Here is a 20,950-nt window from a genome sequence, read left to right on the forward strand (position 1 = left end):
TAGTTAGGATATAGTGGGTTGGATAATGGATGGATGGATATATATATAGTATAGAAGTATACTGGACAGAGACAGGGAGGCTTTGTTCCACTGATCTTGCTCATCAGAACTGGAGTTCACATTTTTACTTTTTTATCTGTGCAATTTTAAAGTTTATAATTTTTATATATTTTGAAAGGTGTTTTTGTCTCTTGTAAACACGTCATACCTCTATCAAGTTTACAATCTGACACTCGAGTTTTACGACTGCACTAACAAGATGAAATCTTGATATTTAAAGTTTCCTGGCTGTGTGCCTAATACAGCCTGGTCTGCGATTTCACAGGAATTTTTTGAATGTGCACCTGCTGCTTAACAGACCGCTTCACCCCAGCTAATATAATTAAAGCAGAAAGGATTTTCAAAGCTGCAGAAACTGTTGACAGTGCAGAAACTTTACCTCACAAGGTAAATATTGACATATTTTTGGCTTCAAATTAAGAATCCAGAGCTTCGTTATAGGACTCCAACTACTTCGGCGCCAAATTTTTCTAATCTGTGCTGTCAGAATAATAGTTTCATGACATCTAAGCACTGAACAACAGATTCCAAAACCCTGTGATAGTATTTTATTGTGTTATTAGGTCACTTGTGATATGCACCTAATACAAAAGGCACCAATATAACCTCTTAGGTTTTTTACTAATGGGGGATAGGAAGAAATGTCAAAACTAGCTATGTAACTATTATCTGAAACCTCTTACCTGTCTCCTTGTCCTTATTGTACCTCGCATATTCCGCCCTAGGGCCCACTAATGGCAGGCTGCTTGCTAACTGGACCTGTCTTTTATTTTCACACCTTTACTTCAACCCACTTTACCACCAATGGAGGACATCACAAAGTGTACTTTGTGCCCTTAAGGGACTGCAGCTAGACAAGGAATGAACAATCATATTACTTGACAATCCTAGTAATCAGTAATTGAAGTAAGACATTGAGTTTAAGATTTTACTTTAAATTTATACTTACTGTATATATTCACGTATAAGTCAGGTCTTGAAACCCAAAAAATAAATAATAAAATCAGACCACGACTTATATGCCTGTTCAAAAATGCAACAGTTCATTTTTTTTTTTTTACATCTTCTTGCCTCCTCCAATCTCGCACCAGTTTCTCAGATGCATCGAATTTTGTTGCAGCAGCGCAGTTACCAATTTCTTTTGCTACTTCAATGACGTTTAATTTGAAACTAGCTTCATATTTTCTTCTGATCAAATGTTCCATCGTAGATAAGGGATACTCTTACAATGAAGGTGTATGAGGGTGTGAGATACAAAGAACACAAATCAGTGCAAACGCCGCTTTGGAATAGTTTGGGTATTACCGTGTGGTCACATAGGCACAATAGAGATAGAGAGAGGTTAGGAGCACATGCTGATATAACACAGTGCTGCACCCACATAGAATAAAAAGGCAGTGTGTGATATATGCCTAATAACCAATAGCAACAACTCTAAGAAATGCAAAGAATTATGCAACCTGGCTAGGTTCACACAGTCTTGATTCAGTCACAGAATACATTTCCAAATGGCTTAGTTCTTTACTTATTGGTTATATACCCTCAATTGGAACATAAAAAGAAAGATTTCATTCCAGTGACAGAGCTCCTTGGAAAGTGTCCAGCAACTAAGCACACAACAAGCTCCATTTGTCTGTGACTCCTGTCAAAGTGTCAAAAAAAGGCAGCCACCAAACACTCCATTCGGACACAAAGCACCAACTCACCTAAAGATTAGATATGCATCTTGTGTTTTGACTTAGCTGTGTGACATTTTCTGGTTATTGGATGTTTTTTGATCTATGATTTTGTCTCATGTCCTAAACTTTGTTCATTTAATTCCTGCGCCCCCAACTTCTTGGGTTGTTAATATTATTACAATACATTTTCTGATTCCATTCTACTTTAAACTGTTGTCTTATTGTGCAGTCAATACACCATTATGGGAACATTAGCTGTTGTCTGTGGAGTTTGCATGTTCTTCAAGTGTCTGTGTGGGTTTTCCTCCAGCTCCTCCAGTATTCCTTCCACATCCCCAAAGAGGTGCATGTTAGGACCGTCACATTAGACAACTTTTCCAGTGGCTTTCAGTTTTAGCTTTCATTTATGTAATCTTAGCTAGTAGGAAGCAGCCAGCGGCACAATCCCATGAAGGCAAGTCGCACAATGTGATAGTCTAGTCTGCAGCACGCTCTGACAAAATTAAACAGCTTTTGTCTGCTCGTCCTAAAGTACAGTGCATACAGCAGCAAAACTCATCTGTCTCATGTCACATGTTTTACATATCACAACAAAATAGGATAAAGAAAAAGGGACCGAGATTGTGGCTGAACTCACTGTACCTATTAACTCTTTATATGCTTTTACTCCACCAGGCAGCAGGCATTTGGTTGTCAGAAATAAAGGCGAGCATGAGTGTGCTGGGTAGTTGGCACACAGCCACATCATTTGACATGCTCAAAGGTTTTTAGTCGTATAGATCGACAGGATTCGGAGACTAGATTACCAGCAGTAATTGGCAAGTCTGGCAAACCCAACAACTAGAAGCCGTGTAATATGATATGGACTTTAGATAATTTAGTGATTCCATATGGGCTTGGATGTGACTCTTTGTTCTAGACTATTTTCTGCCATTTGGAGTCTGCATATGTACTCATGTTGTCTGCATGGGTTTTTCTCTTTGTTGTTCCTTCTATATTCCCTCAGATGTGCAGGTTTGGTTAATTGCTAATTCCAAATTGCCCCCCTGTACTTGTGTGTACATAAGTGGGGTCCTGCAGTGTCCTGGTTCCCTGCTCAAGGCTGTTTTCTACCTTGCGCCCTGTGCAAGTGGGGTAGGCTGTTTCCTCATGACCCTAAATTAAATTAAGTGGGTTTGAGAATGAGATGATATCTTATAGTTTGCTGAAGTGGAATTGCCGCACGTAACTTCAGTAAGTTACACTTGCTGCTTGACTGAAGTGTTTATGGGCTTGGGAGTCAGTGGTCTCCATATTTCCACTCCTATGTAATTCATGTGAAATTTGAAATAAACTGTAACCCCCCACCTTGGGGTGTAAATATGCCTGCTTTCATATGTGTACTTATTAACATTCCAATAATATTTAAACTAAGCCACTAAATAAGCATCATGTAGTTTTATAAGCCAATAAAAAATTCACATGCTTCAGACTCTGAGGTTTTCTTGGACCTGATGTTTATCAAATGAGTCAGTCTTGCATTTCAAAAATGTTCATTAAAATATATATAAAAAAACTTGCTTTAATATCAAAGGATGTGTGCTTTTAGTAACGTTTTATTTCTTGCTTGTAACCTGCTGATTTTTTCGTTTTTTCTTAATAATTTATACCTTCAAGATGGAACAGTTTTAGTTTTCTTACCTTTTTACCAGGTGCTATCATTGTTTCATTTTCCAGAATTTGAATACTTATATATAGTTAAGTTACAAGAACACACCTAAAAACAATTTGCAGAAGGGCAATGTGAACTTTATTATCACCTAAAGGAAAATTCAAATAGTCATCTGCATTATGATGAAATAGCATAAAAAACACTAAAGACAAAACAAAAATAAAGTATAGCATACAACAAAAGTGCTGGAGTCTGCTCATTTCATAGAGGTGTTACAGATTGTTCTAGAGTTACTTTTTATCGGTAACTAGCCCCCTTGCTGCGTTTACAGATTTTCCCTTTAGAACATTAAAACAACCTAGATGATGAGAACAGGCCACTTATACCAACAGAAGTGCACCAGTAATATCTACTTAAGGTTTCCAAAGCAACAAGTCGAGTTTTGAAAGTTCTTTAAAATTCTACTGTTTAACAAACTACTTGGAAACTTATTTTATGTACCTACAGTTCTCTGTATGAAGAATACTTACTAATGTTTGTGCAAAATTTACCCTTAGCAAGTTTCCAGCTGTGTCCCCGTGTTCTTGCTAACTCATTTTAAAGTAACAGTCTCAATCCACTGTACTAATTCCCTTCATAATGTTGAACACTTCAACCATGTCAGCTCTTTTTTTTAAAATTTTTATTGATTTTATTGAAATCACACAACATTCCATACAAATACATCAATTTTACAAGAATAGGATTGAAAACAAATCAACCCCCACCCCAACCGTGTCAGTTCTTAATCTCTGTTTACTTAAACTGTAAAGGCTCGGCTCATAACTTGTTGTCTGCAATCCTGGAATCAGCCTAGTTGCTCTTCTCTAGACTTTTTCCTAGAAGTTCCTAGAAGTCTTTTTTGTAGTCTGGAGACAGTAGTCCAGATGAGGTCTAACCAGTACTCCTTGTGGGTGTACACTTTGAAAATACTTCCTCACCTTTTATTTCACATGCTGTATGTAACATACTCCAGAGACAGTGCTGGTTACAAGGATGTACTGTATACTGAGATGGCATTCCGAGTTCAATAGTTCCCTTTTAAATATCAGGCCTCGCACTGTGGTCTGAGCTGTTACAGTGGACACATTGTGGGCCAATGGGTAAACAGAAGCTTATTAGAGAAGAGCATTGTGGGTCAGACATATGGCTAGCTTCTTTCCTGTATCACTTTTTGGCACAGCAGGAATTGTTCTAACAGGGAGTGCTGGTATCCCTCTATTCATGTGGTTAGAGTGACAACTAACTCCAAGGTGACTCCAAGGTGCTTCCACATGATAAACAGAACAAGGAATTAAGAGGGGACTGCTGTGGAGATACCTGGTCAAAAAAAAAGTTTTTTTTTTAATTTAAAGTTGATGTCAGATGAAAAAGAATTCCCAAATCAGAAATGAGCATTTACCTTAGCTGTAATCATATTAATCATATTGGTGACCAAACTAACATAATGTACCATTCTCAGTCTTACTATATAAAGTTGAGGGTTGCAGGAGGCTAGAGTTTATCCTAACAGAGGAGCCACCCAGGGCTGTGCACACACACCCACATTCACACTGGGCCAATTCAGAGTCAGCTGACAACCTGACCTGCAAATCATTATGAATCAGAGGCTACAGTCTCTGTCTCTTTAACACAGCCTTTGTATGTTATGCATGAAGAGGTGCACCATATAATATAAAATCTGATGAGCTGGAAACTTACTTTTGTGGTTTTGCTGAATTTTTAAACACTGCACTTTTATAATTTCACACTTCCTGCCTTTCCCCTCTACATTTACAGAGTTGGCCATGACACACTGACTGCTTTTGTGTGTGACATTTAAGGCTTTTAAGCTCTAATTCTTATTTGTGTTTTAGCCTGGCTCTAAGGAAACCTGAGCTACCCAAATCTCAAGTTTGGAACCTTTCAAAAGTGGTACTGAGCTCAGCAAAATGTAATCCACCTTTGTAAAAGTGACCTTTGATAATCGACAGTGTTTGAATACTATCTATCTATCTATCTATCTATCTATCTATCTATCTATCTATCTATCTATCTATCTATCTATCTATCTATCTATCTATCTATCTATCTATCTATTGTAATAAAAAAACAACAAGGTTTGGGGTTTTCTGGCCCCGTATACTGTATAGTTTTGGATTCAGGTCAGTGATATTGCTTTCCAGTGTTACAACAGACAACATGAAAATGGTGGAAGGGAACAATTTATGGGGTGGGACCGGAAACAGGCAGATGGAATGCTGGGAAGGAACCAAGGTGGTGTATGGGAAGCATGACGTCATCAGGAGTGGACCAGAGGAAAGGATGGAATGCGGAAGTGGTAGCGCTTGGTTAGGGAGTCCGGGCGAAATCAAGGCGGCGTTATTTCTGTCTTTCTGTGGATGATAAAAAAAGAGAAGTTAGTACCCCACCTTTGTCCCCTGGAACGATATACTACACTGCTCGTCGAGTCCTTACGCGGCTCCCTATGTGCGCGTGCGTGACACTATCTTTCTATTGTGGAATGTCAGCTTCGACACAGATAGACACAGGAAACACAGAAGTCCAAAACACATGTTTATTTTCTTCCTTCTTAGCACAATGCACACAGTGCACAAACCCCACAATGCTCTGTCCTTTTCCTTTCTGTCTTCTCTTTTACTGCTGCCTTCACTCCTCTCTCACAAGCTCTGTCCTCTGCCTCCTGACTTCGACTCCCTGAATGGAGTGAGGCGGCCTCTTTTATACTGCACCCGGAAGCGCTCCAGGTGCTCCCTGAGTCTCTCCTGGCAGCAATTCCAGGTGTGGCAGAAGGCTCCAGAGCTGTCCAGGCATCTCCTGTCGGTGGCCACGGGCCCCAGCAGGGTTGAGCTTCCAAGCTGCAAACCAGGGGGGCTGCTCTCTTGTGTCCCGGGGGAGGTACTGCTGTTGACATGTTCTATCCCCCGGTCGTCTCCTCAGAAGGGTGTCCCAGCAGTGCAAGTACCCTGGCCATCTATCTATCTATCTATCTATCTATCTATCTATCTATCTATCTATCTATCTATCTATCTATCTATCTATCTATCTATCTATCTATCTATCTATCTATCTATCTATCTATCTATCTATCTATCTATCTATCTATCTATCTACAATTGTGAGGAAATGTTTGTGACCCCTTCAGCATTTTCTAGATATCTGCCTGATCTTTTCATAAGTTTAGTTATGGGGTTTTGTCCCATCCAATTTCTGGATCCACACCTTGTTTAAACCAAGTTGCTACTTCTTCATTTCTATATTTTAATGTCAATCCAAAAATGACAAAACTGTGCTTGCTAAATTTTTATTGGAATTTGTCAAGCATTAATGTATGTGACATTTGAATGCTCTCAACATTATCATTCTGGTTTTTACTCTGATTTTCCAGTTGCTCTGATTACTTAGGCCATTATTCGTTGGTGACCTCAGCAGTGGGTATGACACTGAAGCAGCCATCACAATTCAATGTTGTTTGTCCTGGTATCTACTCCCCTTATTGTTAATTATTATTATAAATTTATTTTTGTGTAGTGTTCTTCACTGAGTGCATGTTGAGAGCAACAAATATATGGGTACAGTACAGTTATAAACTTTACAAATTACATAATGCACACACATGAAAATACAGATTGATTTAAACCAGTGTCTCTCGGCCACTGGATTTTGGGTTACAGGCTGCTGCTTGTGGGTCATGAATTGCTATTGTTTATAATGGCAGTGATGGGCACAGATGATCATGCTCAATCCCGTCACAACTCTGACGATTGCACTTGGTTTGCCAATGCTCCCACCCTGACGATCGTGCTTGATTTCCCAAGGGGGAACCCCCTGTCCATTGCTGTGTCACAAAGTCAATTACATGGGAAAAACTGGGTCACGACACAGTAAACACAGAAAGACAAAAGCAATTTTAAAGTTATTGGCCTGAACAGATCCTAACAATATAAGTCCACTAAAAGTACCATTGAGATATGGCCTGTTGACAATAAAGGAGAAAAAAAACCAACAACATCCTCGGAGAAAATACACCTCTTTGGAGTCCACAGTTATAATGTAAAGTCATAGATAAAATCAGACAGTCACAGTTCTGGAGGCAAAAGCCAAGTAGCCATGCACCCCTTGTTGGAAATTCTACAGCATTATAGAACATTTAGCTGGGCAGTCATCTTTCCATCCATTGATTTCAAAACTCCCAGTATCTCTGGTGTCTTTCCCATGTCTATTCTGCAGCACTCTAAAAATGTGTTTTATTGTGTTTTGCTTTCTTTGTAGAAGAAGTCCTGATGTCCAAGCTAAGGAACAGCTATGGAAGCATATTCAGTGAGTTGTGTTCCTTTTTGCAGCTTGAGTGATGTTCCATGGGTGTGTGTGAGATGTCATAGTAATGAGCCAATGATGATGCTACAGTCTGTTCTTAGTTGGGCCAGAACTGGCAGGAATGATTTTTCTACAAATACCTCTGCTATTCCAGGAATTATACGGGCCCACATCTTAATAACCACTCTGTTATTATTAATTTGTTGCATTAATTGTAATAGAGACAACCTGAATCAGATTTCACATTTCTGCAGGAGTCTTATAGAGAAAGTTGTAATTTTAATGTTTTCTTTTTATGGGAACAAAGTTTGTTCTGCATGAGGGTTGGATAAAATCTTTCAAAACATTTTATCACATCATTAGAAACATCATTTTAAATATTAGGTGCCTACAGCCCACAGAAATAAAGTATCGGCTGCACTTTAATATTCAAAATGTTTAACCAATCAGAATGCCAGAATCATTGCACACCTTTCTAGGCATCTGTCAGAAGTGCATGGCACAGAATAAGGAAGGATGGCAATCAGATCAGATGTTTGAAATAAATCATTGTCCTTCAATTTTATATAGGGAGCCTTCACTATTTCTCAATCTACAAAAGAATGGCTGCAGCAGTTGTCTGCTGACTAATGTAAATTAACACAGGCCTGTATTTGTTGGAGTTGAAGTTATCTTTTGTAGGTTGCGTATATGGCTAAAGTGAGCTGACTGACTACTGTAGTAGGCACGTTAACACAGAAGTGAGTTTTGCAATAGCAACGCATGAATGTTGATTAAACTTAGTGCACTGCCTACGTGCAACAGTGTGCCCAGGGCAATGTCTGCACCATTTTCCTAACTGATAATTTAAGTACTTTTGCTTTTTGAAAGAATAAGAAAGTCGTGCAGTATACAGTATAGAAGATTTGCATTGTTTTGATAATTTCATAAAGGTGGTCTTGCATTGTAATTCAAGCGTATATCAGCTCATAACCACATCATATATTGGCATTGTTACACTAGAGGTGAGTTCCCTTAAATACTTTTTGAAACCAAAGCACTGGCTGTGGTCATCTTCCATAGCACACCAGACATCCTTTTCTCTTTACCTTTACTCTGCCTTGTTCGTTTATATTGGAAAAGCAAGGTCAGGCTCGGAAATATTTGATACAACTTTGATGGACTGACTCTACTGATACTTGTTTCAGATCTTCTTTTGTTCCTGGTTTTTGTAACTTTCATCCTCAGTTCTTTTATCACTATTCCTTATTGATGAACTGCTGCCTAACTCTTTGCCTGTGAGTGCAAACATCCACCATGTATTATCTCTAATGGTAAGGGTGGTAACTTACTATTCTACAAAGAGTTATTAGTATTTTGGATGTAGTGAGAAGTCAAGCAAAATGACACCTTTTATTGGCTAACTAAAAAGATTATAGTATACAAGCATTTCAGGTAACTCAGGTCCCTTCTTCAGGCAAGATCAAATAATTTGTAATTTAATTGATTTTTAATTTAATTTAATTTGTGTGATTTGGTAATGTAATTGATTACATCTTCCCTGAAGAAGGGGTCTGAGTTGCCTTTTAGTTAGCCAATATAAGCTGTCGTTTTGGTTGACTTCTAACTACATTCATAAAGGCTAACTTGGTACAACACCCTAGTATTTTGAACTACAGTAAGTGTTTCAGTTATATTTGTAATATTATTCCTTGTAATAGTTTGATCTTGTGCAGAACGTATGATGTCTTACATTTTTTTGCTATCTTTTGCAGAAAAGAACTTGTAGATCCATCTGGTCTAACTGAAGAGCAATTAAAGGAAATCCCATACAAGAAAGTAGAGTGAGTACACATGATAATATCAACCATGTATACAATGTGTAGAGTCAGTGCTGCTTACTTATTGTTGTCAGGATTAGATCTAGCTCCTACTGATCATGATTTAGATAAGTAAGTCAGAAAATAAATAGAAGAAAAGAGCAAAATGAATACAAGTTAATTCCATAGTACCCAAGTATTTACTTACACAGTGAAAGGGGAATATATACAACGTACTGTCTGCAACATTTTCATGAAAGAGAAGTTTCTACTTACAGCTAAAATACAGTACATACAGTATGTACTGCTACTACTGTATATAAAGTACTCTGTGAGTGCATGCTTGTAATGGTTTAAAAAGCCAAACAAATTTTTGAAGCAGTTTAAATTACAAATAAAAATCTCTTATTCATCTCTGTAGAACTCAAGGTGACCCTATTCGAATTCGTCATTCACACTCACCAAGAAGTTTTCGACAATATCGGCGCTCCCAATGCTCAGATGGAGAAAGATCAGTGCTTTCAGAAGTTAAGTGAGTATTTGAAGACACGCTGTAAGTCGATCCATACAAATTGGAAATCCATTAGTTTGCCTTAGTTCACAAAACATCTACATGCAACACTTCTATAGGTCTCCTCTCCATCCTATGTAGGTAAAAACAGGCATTGATTTCATTGATCATGTTTATCATCACCTGCTTAACGGCCATTTTCTGGATTCACCCAGGTTAGGTAGTTGGTTCCCAAATCATTCTGCTTAATTCTGCATGGGGTGAGACCCATTCTATTGATTTCAGTAATTTTATTTTGAATTGTTCAGTCTGCATGTTTGATTTTAATTATTGCTAGAATTAAAGAGCAATGACATTTTGACTTTAAATATTATCTAACATTTCTAAAATATTTTGAGTTTAGTAGTTTGTGATAGCTAATAAACCTAGTTTATGAATTTTAATAAACCTTAACATTGTTCCTGTTGCCTTCAAAGATTCGTTTTGATTTTCTCTTGTCTTCCTGGCGATACAGCCAGCTTTTTCATCTCACTGTCAATATTCAGCCTTTGATCTTATTCTGCAGTGCAGAAGTATGCAGTGTATGGCATTGATAGAACTACCCAAATAAACAGATATTAGAAGAACTTACTTACTTTACTAAATCAGACTGCAGCCCTCACAAAAAACTTCTGGTTTTATTTGTTGGGCAAATTTAAAATGCACACACACTTTCAGCACACTAAATTCACCACTGTTCCTTCAGCAACTGAGGGGAAACACATTTTTCCCGATATTATGATACTGTTTTTCTTTTTGTTCTCTTATTATATATTTCAAAAAAAATTCTAAGGAAATTACTGACTTCAGTTCTGTATACAATACAAACTATACAAACTGTATATTGTTCAGCCATACCATATGAAGTGTTGGAATGAAGCATTTCTGAAATTGCTTCCATTGAAAGTGTGTCCTATTTTGTGATCAAATGACTTTTTTTACCTGTTAACATTTACTAGTTATTGTTTTTATATATTGAATTATTGACATGAAGTTGTTTCTGTTTGCTTCACAGTGCACGGACAGATCTAGTGGCTCCATTGCCTGTTACTCGTACAGCTGATGCTCAGGGCACTGGAGGCTCACTTTCCCAACAGGTCAGTTTTGCTAATGATTAATTTCAAAGGTTTATTATAACACATTTATTACAGATTAAGACTTACAGCATTACATCATATTTAGATTAAAAAACCCTTCTTATACCTATTTACGGAGCAAAAAAAAAGGATTTAATAGCTAGCTGATAATCAGTCAGTGATACATTTTAGTAAATGATACTGAGTATAGGATATTCCTTCAAACTAAAACATTAATAATGGCTCAGCACAATCAGTTCATATAAACAAAGAAAAATGGCAGCCATATTCTAAAAAGATTTTGAAGAGTGGTGTGATTTAAATAATAGTTGCTCCATTTCTCCTGAATTCATTTTCTAAAGTCAGTCTTTTGTGTAAAGTTCAACAGTGGACATTTTTGCATGTTAATTGTCACTTTTTGGAGATAATTCTTTCATCCTTTAGCTGTATAGTTTTTTTTTGTGTGAGATATATGATATTATTTGTCTCCCCAGATATACCTTAATTATAAGCTAAAAGTTAATGTTTCAACAAAAAAGTAGTTTTCAAAATAGCTAAAAATATTTTAACAAAAGTCTTAGTCTGCAAACTATCAAAAATTGGAAGTTGATGTAATACAGAATGTGTCATGACCTCTGGGTGGTAGCATGATCAGAAATAACAATATCATCATAAATTTACAAGCTCTGATCTAAAGTAGCAAATCATTATTATTATTAAAGATGTAGTCAATTCATACAGTAAGTAACTATGAGGCACTGAAGAGCAAAAAGAATATTGTCTTGAGTATGGGTGGAGAAATTTCCATGGGTCTGAAATTTTATGATGCTTTAAGAAATGGAAGTGTGATGATGCGGGTTGGCTCCTTGCTTCCTCTTCATTTTCGGGAGCCCTTTGAACCCGACACCATCAATATCGTAACCAAGATGAGCGCGGCAAATGAGGACAAAGCACAATAAGCAAAGGATGGTGAAAAGTGCTCAAGTGCTTTTATTAAAACAAATCAAAAAAACAAATGTTCCAAAAAGTGCAGTGCTCAAAAAGTTAATAAATAAATAATTCATAAAAACATCAATGTGTTGGTGGAGGTTAAAATAATCAAATAAATAAATCCATAAAAACGAGATTAAAATTCAGGCAGGATTCTGCTTTAAAATTCTCAATCCCCAGTGTTTTTCTTTAAAAACAGACGCCTCTCCAGCTTATCCTACTTGGACCTTGCAGCATGGAGAGATGTCCACCAACAGGTGCAGACATTTTTCAACACTGGCCCGTGTCCTGCGCCCATCACTGCCTTTCCAGGCTCCACCTGGCGAAAGCACGCCATCCTCCCACCGCTGCCAATCGCTGGCTCCACCAGGTGAAAGGGCACTCTGGAGCATAATAATCACTCCTGCTACCTAGTTGCTCAACAGGAGTGATTCTTGTGCCCCCAAATGAGTGCTGGCCACACGCTACTACCTGAGGCACCAGTCCTGTCCGCCTGCTTCTCTCTAAGCACCAGCTCACTCCCATTCTTGCCTTTCTCTCCGTCCTTTAACCTCCCCTCTCTTTTGTTTTTTTTTCCCCTTCTCTTTTTTCTCCTCTTGTCTTGTGCCAGCTCGTTTTAAAGGCTCCATGGGTTCAGCTTTTCAATCGAGCACCGCAGGAAGCCGAATGAACCAATTGAGAAAGACCACACCCTCACATGCAGGTGCATCTCGCCCCAATAACTTCAACAACTCCCCACAGCTGCATGAGTGTGCCCATGAAGAGTGAGCAAGCCAATGGTTTAATTTATTAAAACAGTCATTTTTTTGAGCCATGGACCCGTTATACCACAGGAAGATTGCTGATGTAGTTTGGATTATGTGGTTACAATTGAAAAAAATAATCTAAATCATTTTGGGATTGAGGATTAATGAAGAAACATTACCTGTAATTATTCATCATCCAAAGTATGTACATAAATATTGGTCATAATAAGTCTAGCTTCATTCTGTTCCACTGGTATGATATAATTATATTTTGGATCAGATAGTACTTGAGAGCTATGAACTATGGGTTTGGTCTCTCCTTTTAAAATTCTCCCTTCCTTTCCTGATAATTTCCTTCACAATAATTTAGTTCAGGTTAATATTTTTAAGTCTGTGTCTAAAAGCTGGATTAGTAATCCTACTCATCTGGTTTTAGTTTTACTGTCATATATTGACTGACATACCAACTAACCAACTCTATCTTCAATCTAGTTTGATGTTTAATATTTAAACAGGTCTCCTGTAAGAAGCTGATATCTGATTCTTTTTCCCCTTTCAATCCATGGTTCAGACCCTTGACATTTCAACTAATAAAGTGTAATGAAAGGTCAGAGTTATAAAGTCTTTATTCCTACAATTCATCCTGCTTAGCAAAATAGACATTTTCCTTCAGAAAGTAATTTTTGTCCAGTTGCATTTACCCTTTAAAAAGTGTCACATGTGTAACTGTGCAACTATTAATATCTTTAAAAACTGATTAAGTAACTAATTGGCTATTCAATATGATTCAATAAATCCAGTATGTCACTGTCAGGGTAAAGTAACCATATTGAGATGCTTGCTAAATGTTGTTTTGCTAGACCACAAATAAAAATATCACTTAGCAATTAAACAGGGGAGAAAGTTACTAGATAGAGCTCATGTCAAACAATACCTGACATTAAAATATCAGTTACTCAGCATTCATAAGAAACATTAAAAGTGAAATTTAAAAAAAAGTTTACCAAAGTTGGAATTAGGGGGAAGCTGTTCACCCAATCAGTCATGCAGGATTATTTTTCATCCCCTTATGCGGCTGTTAGGCCATGCTATTATTGTCAAGGGAGTCGATAAACCCAAAGTCAAGTCATGATGAGAAATACCATTAAAACTACCCAGCTATTTTTATTGTCTTATGCCAGCCCTTCAGTAATGTTGCTCATGGTCAGTTTGGTGGTAGTTAATTTTGTGATAACTTAGACCAATGGATAGTGATTTCTGAGGCAAAGCTCACTTAGCAAATATTTCAGCAAGAATCATGGATATGAACAAAGAGTGTTGAAATGTCTTAATAGTACGAAGTGGTGGATAAAGTGAGTCTTGACTAAAATTAAAGGCTTAAGCAAAGGAATGAAGCTTCTTGCTTAAAGTTAACTAAACTAAATCTACTTTATCTCAAAGTTACTAAATTTATTAACTTTTTTCAAGTTAATCCAAAATTTGCATATGGAGCTGTTTGTACCACCATTATTTATAGTGACTATTCATGGATATCACTGTTTGCCATTGTTGTCAACAGTATGGTAGCACCAAAGAACAACACATTACAACAAATTCAAATGTGAACTACAGTAAATCAAGAAGTTCAAAAGCAAGAATTTGTTCAATAAAAACAATAAATGTTACAGTATGAAAAATAAAAACAACACAAATCAGGAAATATACTAATCCTACTATATAAAAGCGGTCGGGATTGTCCTTCCGTCCCGTGAGTGCAAAGCGTAGCGGTATTCTGCTTATCACAGACTTACTACTTGCGGCTTGCGGTACGAAGCGATGCAATGTGAGCAGAGTTCTGGTGCTCCCATCGTTCCCTTGCTTTTGTGCGCGATGCGCTGGAAAAATAGACAAAATTATGTCTCTGGAAATAATTAATGCTGATGGAGTACAAATGCCTCACCGCGTAGTAAATATCAGGGGAGATGGTGCTTGCTTATTCTCATCTATAGCTTATTTAGTGCATGAAACTCCGTCTTTAGCGGTACAGATTCGGGCTGACATTGTACGACATGTTTTAAGTAATTGATCAAGGTTTCAGCCATTTACAATGATGCCGTCAGGAATCTCTTATACAAATGAGCTTCAGTATCTCACTGAAATGTCAAAGTCTCAAACTTATGGTACCATTTCTGTGCTAATGGCAGCGGGAGAGTTGTTCCCCTATGAGTTTCAAGTATATTATTATGGAGTCCTACACTCCAAGTTTGGACAGGCACTCGAGGGGATAAAAAAACGTAGGTTTTCGGGAGATGTTATGAATGGGCACTTTGATGTTCTCATTCCCTACACTTACATGCCTGATGTACACAAGGAGCGCACACAAATTGAGGATAAAAGTCGTCGCCTTAAAAGGCGGGTGAGCCTAGTATAATCCTAAAATCCAAAATATACTCTAAGGCTATAATTCATTTTTTCCCATACAAAGCATATGATTATAAGAATGTGTTTTGCAATACTACTAAAATAAATGGTGATTTAGATGCTCTTGATCCAGCCTTCAAGGATTGATTTTATGGAATCACTTTAAATAAACGTCTTCAGTCCATTTTGTAACCCTTGTTCAGTAATGCCAGCTTTTCATGAATATGATGTTCATATGTTAATAGTATAATGAGTGTCATAAAGCTATTTCCCATATAATATATTTTTCTGTATTACTTATTATTCTAGGTTTCTATATATTTATGGTAATATGAATGTGTAATAGATTTTTTTCACTCAGTATATTACAGTAGTTGTCATATCTCTTTTTACAGAAAAAAGCAGGATCCAAAGACAACCTAACAGAAAGCCTGGATGTAAAATTTAACACAAAAGTTGTGAAGACAGTTCAGACACCAAGGCTAAAAGCGGACACGTGACTGAGACACATCATCACAAAGCTACTGGAGAAGATCATGAACAAAGCCAGAGATTCCTGGGAAAATAGAAACTGTGAATGCTACTTTTTCCACCATTCCACTCCGTGCTCATAAGATGTAAAACATGGAACAATCTAAAAGTAATTAAGTCATTGCATCACACAGCAGGCGTCAGTTACTTGTTACTCTGTAGATATCTGATTTGTGCATGGGCATATCAATCTGGAATATCCAAAGGAATCCCATATGAATGTTCTTTTATTGTATGTGGCTGCTCTGGTAATCCATGGATTTTTTTCTGCTTCTCTGCTGGATTCATGACAAGATGAAAAGGATTCATTTTATGTTGCAAGTGCCAATACCTCCAAGCTACTTGACCTCCATTTTCTACAGTATTAAAACAGTTTTGTGTGCTTAAAATAAATGTGTACATTTATATAAAGCTATTCCACGTATTGTGTTGAATTTATTGTATAGACTAGTGTGAAATGCTTCTATGTGAAAATTCAAATAGAAATTCTGGTCATTTCCAGCTCTTTTTCTTAAACTGACCTGGAGTTTGATCCCTGAAATACATTAAATTAATTTAATTGGTCTCTATGAGAGTACACTTTAAGAAACACCATTTATTGATAATAGATAGTTCTCTCTTAAAATTACAGTAGAACCTCTGGTCACGAACGTTTCCGAACACATACAAATCAGGTTACGAACAAAAAGTTTGCCAAAATTTTCCAGCTGTTCATGACCATACGCTCTGGTGGCGAACAAAAACACTGTTTAACTACACGCATTCGTACGCGCCAATGATTTCCCATTCTCCGTTTCCCATTTTCTTTTGTTTGCGTATACAGGGCCTAACAAAGCAGCTGATGCTGCAAAAGGAGTTACAATGTTAACCAAGCAGAGACCTCAAGTGCCGGAAGAGGTGGAAAAACTGTTACTAGTGTGGTTGAACGAGAAGCAACTTGCAGGGGATAGTGTAAGCGAGGCGATCATATACGAGAAAGCCAGGAAGATTCATGGCGATTTGCTGAAAAAAAATCCTTCGAGTGGCGAGGTGAGGAATTTAAAGCCAGTAGAGGATGGTTTGAAAAGTTTCGCAAGAGAAGTGGCATTTAATTTTTTTCCCTGTGCTTAAAACTCAGAAAAAAAAGTGTTTACAGTGAGCAGTTCGTAAGGGTTTAGCACAAACTCTTAAAATGTTAGTTTTCTCTGTTGTTCAAGGTTTTCTCAGTGTTATTCAATGTTTTTACAGTTAGTTTACTATTACACTGTGCATTCTATGGTATAATTAACTATTTTTGTGCTTAAAAATATATATATATTTACATACAGTTCGTACGGTCTAGAACGGAAAAATTGTATTTACATACAATCTTATGGGGAAATTACGTTCGGGTCGCGACCAAATTGGGTCACGTCCAGAGTTTTGGAACGAATTATGGTCGTGACCAGAGGTACCACTGTACTTACTCGGGCAAGGCGCTGCTGCTAGTTAGATATCAATTTACATACACACAATTTTTTTAAGATTACCGTATATTAATCCCATACCTCAGCATTAAGAAGAGGCTGCCCAGATTCAGCAGATACATAAATGCTTACAATTACTTTCTTTTCCATTTTGCTGTGCTTTTTTCTAGTTTGCACATTTCTCTGGCAGGTATTCTAAGTGTTACCAGAACTCATTCAAGTTGTCATTATACACAATAATGCGTTGGATGACCTGTGTTATGCATGTGCCATCTTTCAAACGAATCCACCGATAGTTGCTGCAGAGAGAGGACCAAACCCCCTCTCAGAGTAGCCCTGAAATTTGAACCAAATTAGTAGCCAAGCAGGTGGAATAGTGTCCAGATTCTGTGATATGTTCTTTATAAATCATCGACATTTCAACATTGTGCTGCTGTTCCAAATAATAATAATAAGCAGTAATTATAATAATTGTCATGAAAACATTGTATTTATTAATTTTTCTGTATTGTGACAATTTGAATTGCAATGAGTTTAGCCATATTGTTTAAGGTATGTTCTTTGACTATGTGTGCTCCTCATCAAATAGAGTGTTACATCAACAAAAGCCATTGAATAAACAAGAGATAAAAAGAAAGGTTTGGGGGCCAGCCAGCACCTCGTTTAAAGCAAAAGGGAAATTTGTAATAAGAAAGGTTCCAGCAATTCTTGAGGATGTAGCGCGTCCTTCTATGCCTCCTCCTAGGGCTAGAAAATATGTCTTGTCTAGTGGACTTTGGTATTCTTTAGTTTCAGGTTTGATCTGACTGCCTGCTCTGAGAATATCATTATTTAAAGATCCTGTGAGGAAGACCTCTGGGATTGAAATGCATTGCATCATCTGGGCTACAGGCGAAAGAAGAGAATCCATTAGCAACTGATTCCCTGAATGCTAGTGTCAGTCTCCTTACCTTAACAATGCTGTGGGGATACTTCCAATTCTGTCACGTGCAACAGCATTTGAGAAGGCGGTGCACAGCTTTAATTATTCTAGCATTGGGATATGAATCAAAACAAACAAATATTCTTGCAATTACTCTCTTTGTACTAGGGAACTATACTTTTTCTAGCTGGATTTTGACCAGTGGAAGGAGAGAGTCTTAAGGAGATTCTGTTACCAGGCTCATCGAATTCAACTCTTCTGCTGGTAAGTCGAATGGTTTAACATCTGTCTTTGTATTTTTGTGTTTTAACCTAGGAATATCACCTATCAGCCTTGATGAGGTCTTACTTTATGTATGGTAAAGTGTTTAATAAGTAAATATTAAGCTGACAGTGCATAAACAGTGATATTTTAGTATCCTAATGATGTGCAGTGGTACACCAAGATACAGCAGAGTAATTCTTGAATTTTTATTTGTAAAATTTTGTTTTATTTTGTATATGCGTGAGCCTGTGTGCTTACATTTGTCACCTTATGCATGTTTGATTAATACGACCTCATGTTTTTGAGGTGTGGAATGAAATTCTCTTTGCTCCAATCTATTGTGTATGCACTGTCTGGAATATAGCTTTATATGTTTACAGGGTCATTACTGTCACATGTACAGAGTACAGTGAAATTCTTACTTGCATGTGCTGATCAACATGTAATATGTTGCCACTTGCCAGTACAATGGTTAGTGAGTAGAGATGAGCAAAACAGCAGTTTCCTTTTGTATACAATTTTGTAAAATTGCTTGTAAAATTTGTTTTGCATGTGATTTTGCAATAAGGTTTTTTTTTTCTTTTTTGTAATATTAGGTTTTTGGGGGTTTTAACATTGCTTGTAGTGGAAATCAAGAAATATCGCTACCCTGGTGAAACTGCTATCTCCTTCCTCGGCCACCACGCAGCTGCATGCACTCTCGCCTGCCTGCACATTCATGACACCAGCTCCTCCTCACACTGCTGAAGCATTCTGTCTGTGCTTACTTCCTCAACTCCCTTGGTTGATCCATGCCAGGATCCTTCCACAGGCTCACTGACCACCATATACCCAGGTCAATGAATTTTAGCAGTGGAGAGGCTCTTCTGAAGTGCTTACAGGTTAAGTGCTGTCTAGTGGTACCAGAAAGTTCCAGTTGAGATGAAAATATATATGCTTTTCTGTATGTGGACAAGCACAATTTGTTTTGTGAGCTTTTTTTTGCAAAGTTTTTGTTACTAATTCAATTTTGCCCCTATCATGTATTTCACTTGTTGCTATTTTTGAATGTAACTAGTATAACTTCAAGCTTCTGTCTTAATTAATCTGAATAATCTCAGAACACAGTATACAACACTGCCTTATCTTCCATTATGAAGTTTTATTTACATTTTGATAAAACTAAGCTGTTACTATACTCCACTCAACATGCATTTCCACTGCTGAGAAAGACTCTAATATTTTAATATGTATTTTTAATTTGCCTCCATGTGAAAACATAATGCCCCAACTGCTAAATTTGTTCTGGTGCCCTGAATGTGTTTGAATAATTTGAGCATATATGATTAGCAGCCCTATAGTGTACTGTGAGTAATCGCATGACCACGATTTCTATAAACTGCAGTGTTAAAGGTGAACTTCATCCAATGAGATGAAGTGACAGAGTTGGGTAATCTCCAGCAGGAGGACAGGAATAGTTTTTAGTAATAGTAGCTCAAGTAATTATTGTATGCTGCAGTCCAGTGAGGGAGAGGGTGGAGAAATCCAAAAGATGTAGATAGATAGATAGATAGATAGATAGATAGATAGATAGATAGATAGATAGATAGATAGATAGATAGATAGATAGATAGATAGATAGATAGATAGATAGATAGATAGATAGATAGATAGATAGAAATCCCCAAGGAGAAATTCACATGTAGAACCAGAAGTGTGAAGGGACAGCCACAGAAGAACTGAGGAGAGACATTTGGCCACATAAGGCCAAAGAGAAGTAACCGGGGGGCACAGAATTTGATGATGCATGTTGGCACAGAAGTTAGTGCTGTTGTCTCATGGATTCAATATCCCAGGTTCATATCCCACACCTAGTTGTGCATATATCTCTGTTATGCCCCATTTGGTATGGGATTTGTAAAAACAGTGTTCATGTTTCTGTTGTGTTGTCTATTGTAATGATAAATGCACTACATTTTATATGTAAAAATGTTTGTGATGGGCCAACACAATGACAGAGACACAGTAACCGGACGGACACAGAGACACTTATTAAGGAGGAAGCCTTCCTAGCTGAGCTAGGGATGGCCCAGTGGCCTCTGGGTTAACCCAGCCACTCCTTTTTAGATTAATTTGTCAGTGGATTAATTAATGTAATGGAAGACAAAGCAGGGGGGCACACAAAAATGTTGCGCACGCCCAATTCCACACTCACATCGAGATGGGCGGCACCAAGCATTAAAGCAGTGCTCCTGTTTCTGTGTGGTTTCCCTTTGTTTTTTAGATTCACATCCATGATGCAGGGTTTATCAAATACCCCAAAATTAATTGCATGCTGTTTACAAATGCAAAGCACTTGATTGTAATCAATCTGTAACAATATAATGGTGCACGGAATAGCCAAACTATTCCAACTTCTATGGCTGCTTTAGCTTTGTTAGAAGACATCACAAATGGAAGAATTAGAGAGAGCACATATTTAGATCATACTGATTCATTGTC

At 37.4% G+C, this 20,950-nt stretch overlaps 1 protein-coding gene across 2 annotated transcripts in view; it reads left to right on the top strand.

Moving 5' to 3' along the window:
* Positions 1–16,253, top strand: part of epb41l4a (erythrocyte membrane protein band 4.1 like 4A) — a 523,500-nt gene extending 507,247 nt beyond the window's left edge. For both annotated transcript variants that reach the window (XM_028804831.2, XM_028804832.2), the window contains exons 20-24: positions 7,702–7,749; positions 9,501–9,569; positions 9,967–10,077; positions 11,111–11,192; positions 15,703–16,253. In XM_028804831.2, coding sequence (XP_028660664.1) covers positions 7,702–7,749; positions 9,501–9,569; positions 9,967–10,077; positions 11,111–11,192; positions 15,703–15,807 — 415 coding nt within the window. In that variant the 3' untranslated portion in view covers positions 15,808–16,253. The remainder of the gene's footprint in view (positions 1–7,701; positions 7,750–9,500; positions 9,570–9,966; positions 10,078–11,110; positions 11,193–15,702) is intronic.
* The last annotated feature ends 4,697 nt before the right edge of the window (positions 16,254–20,950 follow it).

Source organism: Erpetoichthys calabaricus, chromosome 7 (genome assembly GCF_900747795.2).
Source record: "Erpetoichthys calabaricus chromosome 7, fErpCal1.3, whole genome shotgun sequence".
Lineage (NCBI taxonomy): Eukaryota > Metazoa > Chordata > Cladistia > Polypteriformes > Polypteridae > Erpetoichthys > Erpetoichthys calabaricus.